The following is a 20,211-nucleotide window of genomic DNA, read 5'->3' on the forward strand; positions in this document are numbered from 1 at the left end:
CAGATGAGGGAACTGAGGCCCAGAGAAGTGAAGTGACTTGCCCAAAGTCACACAGTTGACAAGTGGCAGAGCCGGGATTTGAACCGATGATCTCTAACTCCAAAGCCCGGGCTCTTTCCACTGAGCCATGCTACTTCCCCTAATAATGGCATTTATTAATAAATAATGGCATTTATAAATAGTAATAATCAACCAGTTGAACGTTTACTATGTGCAGAGAACTTTACTAAGTGCTTGGGAGAGCACGATACAACCCTAATAATAATAATAATTGTGGTATTTGTTAAGTGCTTATTATGTGCTAGGCGCTGGGATGGATACAAGCAAATCCGGTTGGATACAGTCCCTGGCCCGTTTGGGGCTCAAAGTCTCAATCCCCAATTTTCAGATTGAGGCTCAGAGAAGCAAAGTCATTTGCCCCGGGTCACACAGCAGATAAGTGGCAGAGCCAGGATTAGAGTTCATGACCTTCTGACCTCCTGTCAACTATGCCATGCTGCTTCCCTAGGAAGACAGGGACAAATAAAGAGATTTCCAGATTTCACTATCTGAGAAAGGAGAGGGAAGAAGCAAGAAACCATTCGTGCTCATAAGGATGAAACGGCTTTATAAATAATTAAATGTATAGATCAATGTGAAATAATAATATGAATAAACCAAAGCACATATATGGCTGTGAGGGTAATGAAAGAAATTATTGGAAGCGTATAGGAAATCTAATGTCAGGTGAATTGAAATTGAACTACAAATAAATCTATCATCTGAGATAAGACGACAGGTTTGATAAATCCAATTCTTGGACTTAACGTGGTGAGGGAAGAGGAAAAGAGGCAGTCAATCAGTCAGTTGATCAAAATTATTTCTTGCAGACTATTAAAAGCCCACCTCCTCCCACAGGCCTTCCCTGATGAAGCCTCATTTCCTCTTCTCTCACACCCTTCTGTGTTCTCCTTGCGCTTGGATTTGCTCACTTTAGTCACTCCATCTTCAGCCCCACAGAACATATGGATGTAGGTGTAGTTCATTTATTTCCATTAACATCTTTCCCTCTAGACTGTCAGCTCATCTTGGGCAGAGAATGTGTCTACCAACTCTGTTAAATTGCACTCTACCAAGAGCTTCGTACAGTGCAATGCCTGCAGTAAATGCTCAATAAATACCATGGATTGATTGACAACTGGACTAAATTTGTGTGTGTGTGTGTGTGTGTGTGTGTGTGTGTGTGTTTGTAGAGCAATCCACTTTACTACTGGAAGGTTGTTTAAAGTACTGCGTGGCTCAGTGGAAAGAGCGCGGGCTTGGGAGTCAGAGGTCATGGGTTCGAATCCTGACTCCCCCACATGTCTGCTATGTGACCTTGGGCAAGTCACTTAACCTCTCTGAGCCTCAGTTCCCTCATCTGTAAAATGGGGATAGACTGTGAACCCCACATGGGACAATGTGATCACCTTGTATCCCCCCAGCGCTTAGAACAGTGCTTTGCACATAGTAAGCACTTAACAAATGCCATCATTAATATTAGTATTATTACTGAGAGCTGACATTGGTTAATGAGCCTATTATTTCTTTCTCTCCCTCCCTTCTTTTCTCTCTCTCTCTGCTCCCCATCTTTCTTCTCTCTCTCCATCCCTTTCTTTCTCCCACTCTCTCCCTCCTCCCACTCCCCCTTTTCCCTGTCCCTCCTATCTTTCTTTCCCTCTTGTCTCTCATTCTCTCTCCCTCCCTTCTCTCCCTTCTCCCTCCTATCCTCTTTCTCTGTTCTTTGTCTTTCTCTCCCTCTTGTTTAAATTCTCTCTCCTTCCCTTTCTTTCCCTCCCTCCTCCCTCTCCTCCTCTTTCTCTGGCCTCTCTATCTCTGTCTCTCCCTCTTCCCTTTCATTCTGTCCATATTCCTGTCTGCTTCTATCTCTGTACCTATCAAATTGTGCATCTTTCCATCCATCCTTCCATCCATCCATCCATTCGTTCATCCAATCCCTCCTTCCCTCCATCCATCCATCCATTCATCTATCCATCCATCAATTCATCCATCCATCCATCCATCCATCCACCTCTCCAACCATCCAACCATCCATCCACCTCTCCAACCATCCAACCATCCGTCCAACCATCTATCTATCTCCCTCCCTCTTCTCTCCCTCCCTCCGTCCCCCTGCCTTTCTTCTCCCCTCTGACCCCCAGGGACTCCGGAAAGCTTAGCAGAGAAAGAGAGGCAGCTGATGGGGATGATCACCCAGCTGACCAGTCTGCGGGAGCAACTGCTGGCGGCGCACGATGAACAGAAGAAGCTGGCCGCTTCGCAGATCGAAAAACAACGCCAACAAATGGAACTGGCCAAGCAGCAGCAGGAGCAGGTGTGTGTGTTTGTGTATATCCCACAATGACCCTAGGTGAGCTGGAGGCCGTTCTGTACAGCCTTGGCAGGAGGGGCAGAAGCAGCGTGGTATAGCGGATAGAGGACAGACCACGGAGTCACAAGGTCACAGGTTCTAATCCCGGCTCTGCCACCTGTCTGCTGTGTGACCTTGGGAAAGTCACTTCACTTCTCTGGCCCGCAGTTCCCGCATCTGTAAAATGGGGATGGAGACTGAGAGCCCCTCGTGGGACAGAGACTGTGTCCAACTCAATTTGCTGCATTCATCCCAGCGCTTAGTAACGTGCCTGACGCATAGCGAGTGCTTAACAAATACCGTTACTATTATTCAGAGAGGATGTCCAAGCTTTTTTTATGGAAAATGGCTCCTGGGAATGGCAGAGTCCAGAGATGGAGCGCTCATGAACCTAAATTCATTCATTCAATCATTCATTCATTCATTCAATCGCATTTATTCATTCATTCATTCAATCATTATCATCAATCGTATTTATTGAGTGCTTACTGTGTGCAGAGCACTGTACTAAGCGCTTGGGAAGTACAAATTGGCAACATATAGAGACGGTCCCTTCCCAACAGTGGGCTCACAGTCTAAAAGACTTATTTATAGAGTGCTTACTGTGTGCAGAACACTGTACTAAGCGCTTATTGAGCACTTGCTGTGTGCAGAGCACTGTACTAAGTGCTTGGGAAGTACAAATTGGCAACATATAGAGACGGTGCTTACCCAACAACAGGCTCACGATCTAGAAATGCTCAGTGAGGTTTGCAATTTGGGGCAATTTTTTTTTTAATGCTATTGGTTAAGTGCTTACTATGTGACTGGCACTGTACTAAGTGCTGGGGTAAATAATAATAATGGCATTTATTAAGCACTTACTATGTGCAAAGCAATGTTCCAAGCACTGGGGAGGTTACATGATGATCAGGTTGTCCCATGGGGGGCTCACGGTCTTAATCCCCATTTTACAGATGAGGTAACTGAGGCATAGTGGAGTTAAGTGACTTGCCCAAAGTCACACAGCTGACAATTGGTGGGGCCAGGATTTGAACCCATGACCTGTGACTCCCAAGCCCATGCTCTTTTCACTGAGCCACGCTGCTTCTCATTTGACACAGCCCCAGTTATTCGTTCAGTCGCATGTATTGAGATCTTCCTGTATGCAGAGTGCTGTAGTAAGTGATTGGGAAAGTACAACGTAACAATAAACAGTGACATTCCCTGCCCATAATGAGCTCATGGTTTAGAGAGACACCAATACTTTTAATTCCTATTTACAGAAGATAAAACTGAGACCCAGAGAAGCGAAATAACGTGCCCAAGGTCATAAAAGCAGACTGGCAGCAGACCCGGCAAGCGGCAGACCTGGGATTAGAGCCAAGTCCTTCTGACTCCCAGTCCCAAGCTCTAGCCATTAGGCCACACTGCTTTTCTTGCACATCCTAAACTCCAGAAGAGTTTTTTTCTGTACATTTCAAATTCGCCACTTTTTTAATGACACAAAGAGTTAAAATTTATAGGCCAACAACATTGACTATTCACTTTCATTCAGTCGTATTTATTAAGCGCTTACTGTGTGCAGAACACTGTACTAAGCACTTGGGAAAGTACAAAAGAACAGTAAATCATCATCATCATCAGCATCAGTCATATTTATTGAGTGCTTACTATGTGCAGAGCACTGTACTAAGCGCTTGGGAAGTACAAATTGGCAACATATAGAGACAGTCCCTACCCAAAAGTGGGCTCACAATCTAAAAGGGGGAGACAGAGAACAAAACCAAACGTACTAACAAAATAAAATAAATAGAATAGATCTGTACAAGTAAAATAAATAAATAAATAGAGTAATAAATATCATCATCATCAATCATATTTATTGAGCGCTTACTATGTGCAGAGCACTGTACTAAGCGCTTGGGAAATACAAATTGGCAACATATAGAGACAGTCCCTACCCAACAGTGGGCTCACAGTCTAAAAGACTGTACAAACACATATACATATATACAGGTGCTGTGGGGAAGGGAAGGAGGTAAGATGGGGGGGATGGAGAGGGGGGCGAGGGGGAGAGGAAGGAAGGGGCTCAGTCTGGGAAGGCCTCCAAGACAGTAAATAATCCAAGGGCAGTAAATAATCCCTGCCCACAACGAGCTCACACTCTAGGTGGGGAAGATGCTATTGATGCCTGTCTACTTGTTTTGTTTTGTCTTCCGCCTTCAAGACTGTGAGCCCGTCGTTGGGCAGGGATTGTCTCTATCTGTTACCTAATTGTACTTTCCAAGCGCTTAGTACAGGGCTCTACACACAGTAAGCACTCAATAAATATGATTCAATGACTGAATGAAGTGTAAGAACCGGGAGGTAACAAGTGAGCTGTTTTGGCTGGATGCATCATCTTCATAATGTCCACGTGAAGCCAGGCCAAGAAGTCTCATCCTGGTAGTATTAAGTCTGTGCATTGTTTGACTTTCAGAGGTGAAGGAATAATCATGTATGTTGCCGATTTGTACTTTCCAAGCGCTTAGTACAGTGCTCTGCACACAGTAAGCGCTCAATAAATACGAATGAATGAATGAATAAATTCGATTGAATGAATGAATGAATGATTGAGTGAATGAATTTAGGTTCATGAGCGCTCCATCTCTGGACTCTGCCATTCCCAGGAGCCATTTTCCGTAAAAAAAAGCTTGGACATCCTCTCTGAATAATAATAAGTGCTCAATAAATACGATTGAATGAATGAACGGATGGTTTGAGTTAAGAGTTTACAATATGTGCCAAGTTCGGTTTTAAGGACTGAGGTGGTTGTGCAAGATAATCAGAACAGACCCATTCCCTGCTCCATGAGGGCCTCATGATCTAAGACAGAGGCAGAACAGATATTCATTCATTCAATCGATCATATTTATTGAGCGCTTACTGTGTGCAGAGCACTGTACTCAGCGCTTGGGAGGTACAATTCGGCAACAGATAGAGACGATCCCTACTCAACAACGGGCTCACAGTCTAGAAGATTTAATCCCTGTTTTTCAAATAAGGAAACTGTGGCTTAGAGAAATTAAGTGACTTAATAATAATAACAACGATAATAATAATAATAATAATAATAATAATAATAATAATAATGGCATTTATTAAGCGCTTACTATGTGCAAAGCACTGTTCTAAGCGCTAGGGGGATACAAGGTGATCAGGTTGTCCCACGTGGGGCTCACAGTCTTCATCCCCATTTTCCAGATGAGGGAACTGAGGCCCAGAGAAGTTAAGTGACTTGCCCAAAGTCACACAGCTGACAAGTGGCGGAGCCGGGATTTGAACCCATTACCTCTGACTCCAAAGCCCGGGCTCCTTCCCAGTGAGCCACGCTGCTTCTCAATGTGCCAAGTTATGCCAATGTGCCAATGTGCCAATTATGGTACTTGTTAAATGCTTACTACATGCACTTAACTATCTATCTAGAAGCAGCGTGGCTCAGTGGAAAGAGCACGGGCTTTGGAGTTGGAGGTCATGGGTTTGAATCCTGACTCTGCCAATTGTCAGCTGTGTGACTTTGGGCAAGTCACTTAACTTCTCTGTGCCTCAGTTACCTCATCTGTAAAATGGGGATTAAGACTGTGAGACTCCCGTGGGACAACCTGATCATCTTGTAACCTTCCCAGCTCTTAGAACAGTGCTTCGCACATAGTAAGCGCTTAATAAATGCCATTAAAAAAACAACACTGGGGTAGATAGAAGGTGATTAGGTTGGACACAGTCTTAATCCCCTTTTTACAGATGAGGTAACCGAGGCCCAGAGAAGTGAAGTGATTTGCTTAAGAACACCCAGCAGATAAGCAGCGGTGTGGGGATTCGAATCCATTACCTTCTGACTCCGAGTCCCATGCCCTATCCACTACACTGTGCTGCTTCTCTGGTGTAGTAGACGTACCCAAGGACATTCAGCAGGCAAGAAGTCGAGGCAGAATTAGAACCCAGCTTTTCCGACCCCCACTCCTATGCCCTTTCCTCTAGGCCTCACGGCTTTTATTCCTTTGAGCGACCCTAATATTTAATGCCTTGCCCTGAATTAAATTCTAGTCATAACAAATCTTTACAAATCTCCATCTTAATGTGAAGACAGTTTCTCCGACTCTTGGAAATCGAGTGTGAGATCCTCTATTACTGAAATAGATATTTGAACAAGGAAGGGATCTTTGTACCTCTGACAGATTTTCTGGCATGCTCACCAAGAACACTAATAGTATCGGATTCATTTCTGCGGGGGCTGGGTTTGGCTTCATGAAACTAATTTGCAGTTCGCTAATTGAGAGAGCAATTTGAAATATTGTTACTTGGGGGAAGAGGGAGATAGGAAAGCTGCTTTGGTATATTTGGAAAAAGAGGGAATGGAGCCAGGAAAACAATGATGGCAACAGTTTGGGTATTTGTTCAGCACATACTCTGTGCTGGGCACTGAGAAGCAGCATGGCCTAGTGGAAAGAGCAGGGGTCTGCGGGTCAGAGGCTCTGGGTTCTAATTCTGACTCTCTTACTTGTCTGCTATGTGACTCTGGATAAGTCACTTCACTTCACTGTGCCTCACTTTCCTTATCTGTAAAATGAGGATTAAGAAAGACTCTGAATTTCATGTGGGACAGAATGCTAATCCAACCCAATGAACTTGTATCTGTCCCAACTCTTAGTACAATGCTTGGCACTTAGTAAGCGCTTAACAAATACCACAATTTTTCTTCTTCTTCTTCTTCTTCTTCTTCTTCTTCTTCTTCTTCTTCTTCTTCTTCTTCTTCTTCTTCTTCTTCTTCTTCTTCTTCTTCTTCTTCTTCTTCTTCTTCTTCTTCTTCTTCTTCTTCTTCTTCTTCTTCTTCTTCTTCTTCTTCTTCCTTCTTCTTCTTCTCCTTCTCCTTCTTCTCCCTTCTCCCTTCTCCCTTCTCCCTTCTCCCTTCTTCTCCCTTCCTTTTTCTTCCTTCTTCTTCTTTCTCCTCCTCCTCCTCCTCCTCCTCCTCCTTCTTCTTCTTCTTCTTCTTCTTCTTCTTCTTCTTCTTCTTCTTCTTCTTCTTCTTCTTCTTCCTCTTCCTCTTCCTCTTCTTCTTCTTCTTCTTCTTCTTCTTCTTCTTTTCTTCTTCTTCTTCTTCTTCTTCTTCTTCTTCCTTCTTCTTCTTCTCCTTCTCCTTCTTCTCCCTTCTCCCTTCTCCCTTCTCCCTTCTCCCTTCTTCTCCCTTCCTTTTTCTTCCTTCTTCTTCTTTCTCCTCCTCCTCCTCCTCCTCCTCCTCCTCCTCCTCCTTCTTCTTCTTCTTCTTCTTCTTCTTCTTCCTCTTCCTCTTCCTCTTCTTCTTCTTCTTCTTCTTCTTCTTCTTCTTCCTCTTCCTCTTCCTCTTCCTCTTCTTCTTCTTCTTCTTCTTCTTCTTCTTCTTCTTCTTCTTCTTCTTCTTCTCCTTCTCCTTCTCCTTCTTCTCCCTTCTTCTCCCTTCTCCCTTCTTCTCCCTTCTTCTCCCTTCTTCCTTCTTCTTCTTTCTCCTCCTTCTCCTCCTCCTTCTTCTTCCTTCTTCTTCCTTTTTCTTCCTTCTCCTTCTTCCTTCTTCTTCCTTCTTCTTCTTTCTCCTCCTTCTCCTTCTCCTTCTCTTATTATTATCTTGGGCAAATCACTTAACTTCTCTGGGCCTCAGTTTCCTCACCCGTAAATTGGGGATTAAATCCCCTTTCATTCATTCATCCAATCATATTTATTGAGTGCTTACTGTGTGCAGAGCACTGTACTAAGCGCTTGGGAAGTTGGGAAGTATAAGTTGGCAACATATAGAGACGGTCCCTACCCAACAGTGGGCTCACAGTCTCCCTTCCCTCCAGACTGGGCAGGCACTCTGTCCAGTTGGACTGGATTATATTTCCTCAGTAATAATAATAGTAAGAATAATAATAATAATAATAATAATAGTGGCATTTATTAAGCGCTACTATGTGCAAAGCATTGTTCTAAGCCCTGGGAAGGTTACAAGGTGATCAGGTTGTCCCATGTGGGGCTTACAGTCTTAATCCCCATTTTATTGATGAGGGAACTGAAGCACAGAGAAGTTAAAAGTGATTTGCCCAAACTCACATAGCTGACAAGTGGTGGAGCCGGGATTTGAACCCGTGACCTCTGACTCCAAAGTCCATGCTCTTTCCACTAAGCCACGCTCCTCCTAATCATCACATAGTAAGGTTAACAAATATCACAATTGTTCTCGTTCGTATGACTCTTTCCGTTTCCGGACCCTGTGTAAAATGGTATCTGAAATTTCTCCACAGATTGCAAGACAACAACAGCAGCTTCTACAGCAGCAACACAAAATTAATCTCCTGCAGCAGCAGATCCAGGTCAGAGATCCCTCTCCCTCCCAACCCTGCCCTTCTGTTTCCATGTTCCCCTTCCCCTAAGAGTCCTGCTGTCTTTCCAACATTGGAAGCAGAATTCATCATTCAATCGTATTTACTGAGTGCTTACTGTATGCAGAACACTGTACTAAGCGCTTGGGAAGTACAAGTCGGCAACATATAGAGACGGTCCCTACCCAACAACGGGCTCACAGTCTAGAAGGGGGAGACAGACAGCAAAACAAAACATCCCGACTCTGCCACATGTCTGCTGTGTGACCTTGGGCAAATCACTTCACTTCTCTGTGCCTCAGTTCCCTCATCTGTAAAATGGGGATGAAGACTGTGAGCCCCACTTGGGACAACCTGATCACTTTGTATCCCCCCAGCTCTTAGAACAGTGCTTGGCACATAGTAAGTGCTTAACGAATGCCATCATCATCATTATTATTATTATTATGTAGACAGGTGTCAAAATCATCAGAACAAATAGAATTAAAGCTATATGCACATCATTAACAAATAGAATAGTACATTTGTACAAGTAAAATGAATAAAGTAATAAATCTGTACAGATATATACAATTGCTGTGGGGAGGGGAAGGAGGTAGGGAGTGGGGGATGGGGAGGAGGAGAGGAAAAAGGGGGCTCAGTGTGGGAAGGCCTTTTGGAGGAGGTGAGCTCTCAGTAGGGCTTTGAAGGGAGGAAGAGAGCTAGCTTGGCCGATGTTTGGAAGGAGGGCATTCATTCATTCAATCATATTTATTGAGCGCTTACTGTGTGCAGAGCACTGTACTAAGCGCTTGGGAAGTACAAGTTGGCAACATATAGAGGGGAAGGCGAGAATGAGGCCCAGTGAGGAGGTGAGCGGTGGCAGAGGAGCAGAGGGTGCGGGCTGGGCTGGAGAAGGAGAGAAGGGAGGTGAGGGAGGAGGGGGCGAGGGGATGGATGGATGGACAGCCTGGAAGCCGAGGGTGAGGAGTTTTTGCCTGATGCGTAGGTTGACAGGCAGCCACTGGAGATTTTTGAGGAGGGGAGTAACATGCCCAGAGCGTTTCTGGACAAAGATAATCTGGGCAGCAGAGTGAAGTATATATATACTGAAGCGTGGAGAGGCAGGAGGATGGGAGATCAGAGAGGCATAATAGCATAATGGGTAGAGCACAGCTCTGGGAGTCAGAAGGTCATGGGTTCTAATCCTGGCTCCACCACATGTCTCCTCTGTGGCCTTGAATAAGTCACTTCGCTTCTCTGTACCTCAGTTACCTCATCTGTAAATTGGGGATTGAGACTGTGAGCCCCACATGGGACAGGGACTGTATCCACCCAATTTGCTTGTATCCGCTCGAGTGCTTAGTACAGTGCCTGGCTCATAAATACCACAACTATGATTGATAATAATAATAATAATAATAATAATAATAATAATAATAATAATAATGACATTTATTAAGCACTTACTATGTGCAAAGCACTGTTCTAAGCACTGGGGAGGTTACAAGGTGATCAGGTTGTCCCACATGGGGCTCATAGTCTTAATCCCCATTTTACAGATGAGGTCACTGAGGCCCAGCGAATAATAATAATAATAATAATAATAATAATAATAATAATAATAATAATGATAACATTTATTAAGCGCTTACTACGTGCAAAGCACTGTTCTAAGCACTGGGGAGGTTACAAGGTGATCAGGTTGTCCCACGTGGGGCTCACAGTCTTTATCCCCATTTTACAGTTGAGGGAACTGAGGCCCAGAGAAGTTAAGCGACTTGCCCAAAGTCACACAGCTGAGAAGTGGCGGAGCCGGAATTCAAACCCATGACCTCTGACTCCAAAGCCCGGGCTCTTTCCACTAAGCCACGCTGCTTCTCTAGGTGAAGTGACTTGCCCAAAGTCACACAGCTGACAATTGGCAGAGCCGGAATTGGAACCCATGACCTCTGACTCCAAAGCCCGTCCTCTTTCCACTGAGCCACGCTGCTTCTCCATTATTATTAATCATTAATCTTTCTGAATGAAATGGCAGGGATCGGTTGAAAATCCAACGGGTCATTCTGTCAATCTGGGGGTAGGGAAGGGGGCGGAAGGGGGGAAAAGTCATCATCTGTGGGATTTCAGGACAGAGGGCATTCCAGGCCAGAGGCAAAATGTGGGCCAGGGGCCTGAGGTGACACAGAAGAGACAGAGGCACAATGAGAAGGTTAAGCAATCAATCAATCAATTAATATATAATTGATTGTATCAATTGAATTGAATCAATATACAATATACAATAATGTATATATACATTAATATATATATTAAGCACTAGTTAAGTGTTTGTTAAGCACTTACTAGGTGTCAAGCACTGTTCTAAGCACTGAGTGGATAGACGTTTTTTAATCAATCAATCAGTCAATCAATCAATCGTATTTATTGAGTGCTTACTGTGTGCAGAGCACTGTACTAAGCGCTTGGGAAGTACAAGTTGGCAACCTATAGAGACAGTCCCTACCCAACAGTGGGCTCACAGTCTAGAAGGGGGAGACAGAGAACAAAACCAAACATACTAACAAAATAAAATAAATAGACTAGGTAGGTACAAGTAAAATAAATAAATAAATAGAGTAATAAATATCATCATCAATCGTATTTATTGAGCGCTTACTGTGTGCAGAGCACTGTACTAAGCGCTTGGGAAGTACAAGTTGGCAACATATAGAGACAGTCCCTACCCAACAGTGGGCTCACAGTCTAAAAGGGGGAGACGGAGAACAAAACCAAACATACTAACAAAATAAAATAAATAGGATAGATATGTACAAGTAAAATAAATAAATAAATAAACAGAGTAATAAATATGTACAAACATATATACATAGATACAGGTGCTGTGGGGAAGGGAAGGAGGTAAGATGGGGGGATGGAGAGGGGGACGAGGGGGAGAGGAAGTAAGGGGCTCAGTCTGGGAAGACCTCCTGGAGGAGGTGAGGTAATGTTTTCAGGTTGGACCCAATCCCTGTCCCTCCTGGTGTTTGCTGTCTTAAATTTGGAGGAAGAGGATTTAATAATAATAATAATAATAATAATAATAATAATGGCATTTATTAAGCGCTTACGGTGTGTAAAGCACTGTTCTAAGCGCTGGGGAGGTTACAAGGTGATCAGGTTGTCCCACGGGGGGCTCACAGTCTTCATCCCCATTTTGCAGATGAGGGAACTGAGGCCCAGAGAACTTAAGTGACTTGCCCAAAGTCACACAGCTGACAAGTGGCAGAGCCGGGATTTGAACCCACGACCTCTGACTCCAAAGCCCGGGCTCTTTCCACTGAGCCACGCTGCTTCTCCACCCCCGTTTTACAGAGGAGGTCACTGTGGCCCAGAGAAGTGAAGCGACTTGCCCAAGAACACACAGCAAAGTGACGGAGCCGGGATTAGAACCCATACCCTTCCGACACCTAGGCCTGTGCTCTTTCCATCAGGTGATGCTGGGTTTCTCTGCTTCTCTCCCAGCCCACAGTCTCTACACAACCAAGGGAACTTTTGACTGGAGCCAGATTTATAATTGTAATAATGATCTCTATATGTTGCCAGCTTGTACTTCCCAAGCGCTTAGTACAGTGCTCTGCACACAGTAAGCGCTCAGTAAATACGACTGATTGATTCATTGATTATGGTTCTTGTTAAGCACTTACTATCTGCCAAGCACGGCTCTAAGCACTGGGGTAGATACAAGTGCCTGTCTTAAGGGGGACTCAGGCTCTTCATTACCATTTGACAGATGAGGGAAATGGTGTGAAGTGACTTGTCTAAGCGCTTAGTACAGTGCTCTGCACAGAGTAAGCGCTCAATAAATATGATTGATGACTTTGTCCAAGGTCACAAAGCAGACCTGCGGCAGAGCTGGTATTGGAACTCAGGACTTTCTGACTCTCAGGCCTGTGATATATCCATACAGCTTTGGCAGAAGCAGGATGGCGTCGTGGGTAATAATAATAATAATAATGATAGTATTTGTTAAGCGCTGACCATGTGCAAAGCACTGTTCTAAGCGCTGGGGAGGTTACAAGGTGATCAGGTTGTCCCGGGGGGACTCACAGTTTTAATCCCCATTTTACAGATGAGGGAACTGAGGCCCAGAGAAGTGAAGTGACTTGCCCAAAGTCACACAGCTGATGGTAGAGCATGGGCCTCAGAGTCAGAAGGTCATGGTTCTAATCCCAGCTCTGTCACTTGTCTGATTTGTGAACTTGGGCAAGTCGCTTCACTCCTCTGTGCCTCAGTTACCTCATCCATAAAATGGGAATTGAGACTGTGAGCCCCACGTGGGACAGGGAAATCCTCTTCCTGTGTCCAACTCGATTTGCTTGTAGCCGCCCCCCCCCCGAGCATTTAGTATAATAATAATAATAATAATGATGGCATTTATTAAGCACTTACTATGTGCAAAACACTGTTCTAAGTGCTGGGGAGGTTACAAGGTGATGAGGTTGCCCCATGGGGGGCTCACAGTCTTCATCCCCATTTTACAGATAAGGTAACTGAGGCACAGAGAAGTCAAGTGACTTGCCCAAAGTCACACAGCTGACAGTTGGCGGAGCTGGGATTTGAACTCATGACCTCTGACTCCAAAGCCTGTGCTCTTTCCACTGAGCCATGCACAGAGTAAGCACTCAACAAATACCATAATTATTATTATCACTATTATTATTATTAAGCCACAGTGCTTCTAAATTATCTGAGTTTGTTCATTTTCCTAATTCCCTGTGATGCGTCCTATGGAAAGAAAGCCATGTAAATAACATCCTGAAAACAAAATAACTAACAATTCCATGAAAGCAACAGGCCAGTGTGTTGACTTCGGATTTCCTTCTCCAAGCATATAAATGGAGAGTAACAGTGACCCACGCACAAATCCGGGAACAAAGACAATTTAAAGCAGCTGTGTCTCTTGGGAAGAAGGGAAATGTCAATTGTAAGTACAGTTCAGTGAAGAGGTGGCACTTCAACCTGGGTTAGAAAGAATTATTAACTCCTTGAGTAGCGAGGACTAAGGTCAGTGGACAGGCCGTGTTTCTTTGATGGGTCAGGAGAAGAAGTGGTTTGGACACCGAGAAAAGCCAAAGCCACTCGACAGCTTTCCTCGCTTTCGCTGAACTTGCCCCCACTTCTCACTGCCTCCAAAAAAGTCAGCTTTTCTTCTGCAGTCCTTTGAGGGAAAAGGAAGCAAAAGAGTGAAAAGGACATTCATTTGCTCATTCAGTTGTATTTATTGAGCACTCCCTGAATGCAGGGCACTGTATTAAGTGCTTGGGAGAGGACCATCCAACCATAAACAGATACATTCCCTGCCCACAGTGATCTTAAAGTCTAGAGGGGGAGACAGACATTAACAGAAATAAATAAATGATAGATATGGACATAAGTGCTGTGGGGCTGGGAGGGGAGATAAAGAAAGGCCTTACCAGACTGAGCCCCCTCCTTCCTCTCCCCGTCCTCCCCCTCTCCATCCCCCCCGCCTTACCTCCTTCTCCTCCCCACAGCACCTGTATATATGTATATATGTATGTATTTATTACTCTATTTATTTTATTTGTACATATTTATTCTATTTATTTTATTTTGTTAATATGTTTTGTTTTGTTCTCTGTCTCCCCCTTCTAGACTGTGAGCCCACTGTTGGGTAGGGACCGTCTCTATATGTTGCCAACTTGTACTTCCCAAGCGCTTATTACAGTGCTCTGCACACAGTAAGCGTTCAATAAATACGATTGAATGAATGAAAGGGAGGACACGAGTGGAATGAGATTTAGGAGTGGGGGACGGCCTTCAAAAATGACCTGATTTAGGGTCTATTTGGCTCTGCTCGGGTCTGGAATCTACTTCAGAAAGATTCCCGGCCCCCTACCTGAGGTGATAGCGTACGATGAAAGTCCCATCCAGGAGCTTTTGGTCTTGCAGGGAAGATAGACATGAAAATCAATCCATCTTATTTATTAAGCACTTACTGTTTGCAGAGAACTGTGATAAGCACTTGGGAGAGTACTACAGAACAACATAACAAAAGTGGTAATCACGTTCCCTTCCCCGCAAAGAGCTTTAAGTCCAGAGTGAGACAGACATGAATTTAAATAAATGAATTGCAGATATGTAGATAAGGACTGTGAGGCTGAGGGAGGGGTGAAAAAAAGTAGCGTGGCTCAGTGGAAAGATCCCGGACTTAGGAATCAGGGGACATAGGTTCAAATCCCGACTTCACCACTTTTCAGCTGTATGACTTTGGGCAAGTCACTTAACTTCTCTGTGCCTCAGTTACCTCATCTGGAAAATGGGAATTAAGGCTGTGAGCCCCCTGTGGGACAACCTGATCACCTTGAAACAACCTCAGTGCTTAGAACAGTGCTTTGCACATTGTAAGCACTTAATAAATGCCATTATCATTATTATTATTGTCACTTAATTTCTCTGTGCCTCAGTTACCTCATCTGGAAAGTGGGGATTAAGACTGTGAGCCCCCCGTGGGACAACCTGATCACCTTGTAACCTCCCCAGCACTGAGAACAGTGCTTTGCACGCAGTAAGTGCTTAATAAATGCTATTATTATTATTATTATTATTATTATTATCATTATTATCATTATTATTATAAATGCCAGGAGAATGTGGAAGGAAGTGGGAGAAGAGGGAAGGAGAGCTTAGTCAGGGAAACCCTCTTGGAGGAGATGGGCCTTCAATAAGGCTTTGAAGGTGGGTGGGGTGATTGTATGTTCGGTAGGGCCCGTCTCTATATGTTGCCAACTTGTACTTCTCGAGCGCTTAGTCCAGTGCTCTGCACACAGTAAGCACTCAATAAATACGATTGAATGAATGAATGAATATAAGGAGGGAGGGCGTTCCAGGCATGGGTGAGAATTCAGCAGCAGGGTAGATGAAATCAAGATACAGTAAATAGGTTGGCATTAGAGGAAGGGGGCATATGAATTGGGTTTCCAGTAGAAAAGCAGTGAGGTAAGGTAAGAGGGGGCAAAGTGATTGCGTTCATTGATGGTGAGGAATTTCTGTTTGATATGGAGGTGAATGGACAACCACTGGAGATTCTTGAGGAGTGGAGAAACATAGACTTATTTATTTATTTATTTATTTATTTATTTATTTATTTATTTATTTATTTTACTTGTACATTTCTACCCTATTTATTTTATTTTGTTGGTATGTTTGGTTCTGTTCTCTGTCTCCCCCTTTTAGACTGTGAGCCCACTGTTGGGTAGGGACTGTCTCTATGTGTTGCCAATTTGTACTTCCCAAGCGCTTAGTACAGTGCTCTGCACATAGTAAGCGCTCAATAAATACGATTGATTGATTGATTGATTGATAGACTGAATGATTTTGGAGACAAATAAGCCAGGCAGCACACTGAAAGCTCACCTCCTCCAGGAGGCCTTCCTAGACTGAGACTCCCTTTTCCTCTGCTCCTCCTCCTCTCCCCATCGCCCCGACTCCCTCCCTCTGCTCTGCCCCCCTCACTGCCCCACAGCACTTGTGTAAGTGTGTACATACTTATTATTCCATTTATTTTATTAATGATGTGTATATATCTATAATTCCATTTATTTATTTTGATGCTATTGATGCCTGTCCACTTGTTTTGTTTTGTTGTCTGTCTCTGCTCTTCGAGACCGTGAGCCCGTTATTGGGTAGGGATTGTCTCTATCTGTTGTTGTTCTTTCCAAGCGCTTAGTACAGAAGCAGAAGCAACGTGGCTCAATGGAAAGAGCCCGGGCTTTGGAGTCAGAGGTCATGGGTTCAAACCTCGGCTCCGCCAACTGTCAGCTGTGTGACCTTGGGCAAGTCACTTAACTTCTCTGTGCCTCAGTTACCTCATCTGTAAAATGGGGATTAAGACTGTGAGCCCCCCGTGGGACAACCTGATCACCTTGTAACCTCCCCAGTGCTTAGAACAGTGCTTTGCACATAGTAAGTGCTTAATAAATGCCGCCACTATTATTATTATTATTATTATTATTATTATTATTATTACAGTGCTCTGCCCACAATAAACTCTCAATAAATACGATTGAATGAATGAATGAAGTATGGACTGGGGTAGGAAGAGATAAGAGTCAGAGTGGTCCTCACGGAGGCTGATGCAGTAATCAGAATGGGATAGGATAATCAATCAGTCAATCAATCGTATTTATTGAGCACTTACTGTGTGCAGAGCACTGTACTAAGCACCTGGGAAGTACAAGTTGGCAACAGGATAAGTGTTTGGATTCCCGTGGTAGCGATGATCATCATCATCATCAATCGTATTTATTGAGCGCTTACTATGTGCAGAGCACTGTACTAAGCGCTTGGGAAGTACAAATTGGCAACATATAGAGACAGTCCCTACCCAACAGTGGGCTCACAGTCTAAAAGATGATGTGAAGGTTGAACCGACAGGATTGGTGACAGATCGAATACGTGTGTTGAACCAGAGAGATGAGTAGAGGGAAATGCCAGGAATGGGCTTATGAGACAGGGAAAATGGTGGTGATGTCTACACCGATGGGAAAGTCAGGGGAAGAACGGAGTGTGAATGGGAAGATAAGGAGATCGCTTTTGGACGTGTTGATTTTGAGGTGTCATCCAAGTAGAGATGTCCTGAATGCAGGAGGAAATGTGAGACTGCAGAGAGGGAGAGAGGTCAGCCAGGAGAGGTAGGTGGGGGAAATCATCCTCATAGAGATGGTAGTTGAAGCTATTAGAGTGAATGAGTTCTCCAAGGGATTGGGTGTAGATGAAAAGTAGAAGGGGGCCCAGAAATGAACCTTGAGGGACCTCGACGGTTAGGGGGTGGGAGGCGGAGGAGGGGCCCGCGAAGGAGACTGAGAATGAGCAGCGAGAGGATGAGGAGAGCCAGGAGAGGACGGTGTCAGGGAGGTCGAGGTTGGATAATATTTCCAGGAGAAGGGAGTGGGCCACAGTGTCAAAAGCACCTGAGAGGTTGAGGAGGATTACAGTGGAGTAGAGGCCATCGGACTGGGCAAGAAGGAGATCACTGGTGGCTCCTGAAAGAGGAGTTTCTGTGGAGTGAAGGGAAGCCAGATTGGAAGGGGACAAGGAGAGGATTGGAGGAGAGGAGCTAGAGACAGTGAGTATAGACAAATCGCCCAAAGGAGTTTGGAGAGGAAAGGGAGGAAGGGGATGGGGCGATAACTGGAGGGAGATGTGGGGTCAAGGGAGGTTTTTTTTCTTTTAGGATAGAGGAGACAAGAGCATGTTTGATGTTGCCGACTTGTACTTCCCAAGTGCTTAGTACAGTGCTCTGCACACAGTAAGTGCTCAATAAATGCGATTGAATGAATGAATGAATGAATGAAAGCGGTGGGGAAGAATAAAAATAATAATTATGGCACTTGTTGAGCGCTTACCCTTCTAAGCCCTGGGGTAGATACAGTTTAATCAGATTGGACACAATCACTGTCCCCCAAGGGGCTCACACTCTTAATCCTCATTTTAAAGATGAGATTACTGAGGCCCTGAGAAGTGAAGTGACTTGCCCAAGGTCACAGAGCAGAGGCAGGGTTAGGATTAGAACCCAGCAGCCTGGCTCAGTGAAAAGAGCCCGGGCTTTGGAGTCAGAGGTCATGGGTTCAGATCCCGGCTCCGCCAACTGTCAGCTGTGTGACTTTGGGCAAGCCACTTAACTTCTCTGTGCCTCAGTTACCTCATCTGTAAAATGAGGATTAAGACTGTGGGCCCCCCATGGGACAACCTGATCACCTTGTAACCTCCCCAGCGCTTAGAACAGTGCTTTGCACATAGTAAGTGCTCAATAAATGCCATAAAAAAACCCAAAAACAAACAAACAAACAAAAAAAACCCAGGTGCTTTTGATTCCTAGGCCTGTGCTCTATCCACGATGTCATGCTGCTTCTGACAATGGAAGAAGGCACTGGGGAAAGAAGAGTTGAAGTTGTTGGTCAGGGAGGGAAGAAAGGACAGGGCAAGTGCTTTGATAAGGTTTGGAGGGATGAAATCAGATGTGCGCTGTGACTCAGTGGACACAGCCAGGGCTTGGGAGTCAGAGGTCATGGGTTCTAATCCCGGCTCCACCACTTGTCAGCTGTGTGACTTTGGACAAGTCACTTCACTTCTCTATGAATCAGTTCCCTCATCTGCAAAATGGTGATTAAAACTGTGAGCCCCACATGGGACAGCCTGATTACCTTGTATCTACCCCAGCGCTTAGAGCAGTGCTTGGCATTCATTCATTCATTCATTCAATCGTATTTATTGAGCGCTTAAAGTGTGCAGAGCACTGTGCTAAGCGCTTGGGTAGTACAAGTTGGCGACATATAGAGACGGTCCCTACCCAACAGCGGGCTCACAGTCTAGAAGGGGGAGACAGAGAACAAAACAAAACATATTAACAAAATCATTCAATCAATCAATCAATCGTATTTATTGAGCACTTACTGTGTGCAGAGCACTGTACTAAGCGCTTGGGAAGTACAAGTTGGCAACATATAGAGACAGTCCCTACCCAGCAGTGGGCTCACAGTCTAGAAGGGGGGGGGACAGAGAACAAAACCAAACATATTAACAAAATAAAATAAATAGAATAGATATGTACAAGTAAAATAAATACATAATTAGAGTAATAAATATGTACAAACATATATACATATATACAGGTGCTGTGGGGAAGGGAAGGAGGTAAGACGGGGGGATGGAGAGGGGGACAAGGGGGAGAGGGAGAGGGGGGAGAGATGTAGGCGGGAAGGAGGGGGGGCACATAGTAAGCGCTTAACAAATACCATAATAACAATAATCATCATCAATCATATTTATTGAGCGCTTACTGTGTGCAGAGCACTGTACTAAGCGCTTGGGAAGTACAAGTTGGCAACATATAGAGACAGTCCCTACCCAACAGTGGGCTCACAGTCTAAAAGACAATAATAATAATAATGTCAGACTGGGAGGGCCTGCCCCTCTCTAGCAAGGGACTTCACCCTTTTTTAAAAAAATGGTATTTGTTAAGCATTGACTTCAGGCCAGCAGAGATGGGCCAGCTGTGTTCTGTGGCATAGAGAGGCCCCCTGGCTATTCTCTAATATGAAGGTGTTTCACCTCTCCCTAAGACCAATATGAAGGTGTTTCACCTCTCCCTAAGACCCGGCTATTTTCCTCTCTTCCTCCTCCCTCCCTACACCCCCTCTCCCCACTCCAGTCTTCCTTGCCCCTTAATCAATCAATCACTTCATTCATTCATTCATTGAATCGGATTTATTGAGTGCTAACCGTGTGCAGAGCACTGCACTAAGCGCTTGGAATCATCATCATCAATCGTATTTATTGAGCGCTTACTGTGTGCAGAGCACTGTACTAAGCGCTTGGGAAGTACAAGTTGGCAACATATAGAGACAGTCCCTACCCAACAGTGAGCTCACAGTCTAAAAGAATCAATGGTATCGATTTTTTCAAAGGGATTCGTAAAGCGTTTACTATATA

The 20,211-nt window shown here is 44.5% G+C and overlaps 1 protein-coding gene across 1 annotated transcript in view; it reads left to right on the forward strand.

Moving 5' to 3' along the window:
- Positions 1 to 20,211, forward strand: part of SOX5 (SRY-box transcription factor 5) — a 583,674-nt gene that overhangs the window by 328,322 nt on the left and 235,141 nt on the right. The window contains exons 5-6 of the mRNA XM_038741985.1: positions 2,181 to 2,353; positions 8,662 to 8,730. Coding sequence (XP_038597913.1) covers positions 2,181 to 2,353; positions 8,662 to 8,730 — 242 coding nt within the window. The remainder of the gene's footprint in view (positions 1 to 2,180; positions 2,354 to 8,661; positions 8,731 to 20,211) is intronic.

This window comes from Tachyglossus aculeatus, chromosome 2, assembly GCF_015852505.1.
Source record: "Tachyglossus aculeatus isolate mTacAcu1 chromosome 2, mTacAcu1.pri, whole genome shotgun sequence".
Taxonomy (NCBI): Eukaryota; Metazoa; Chordata; class Mammalia; order Monotremata; family Tachyglossidae; genus Tachyglossus; species Tachyglossus aculeatus.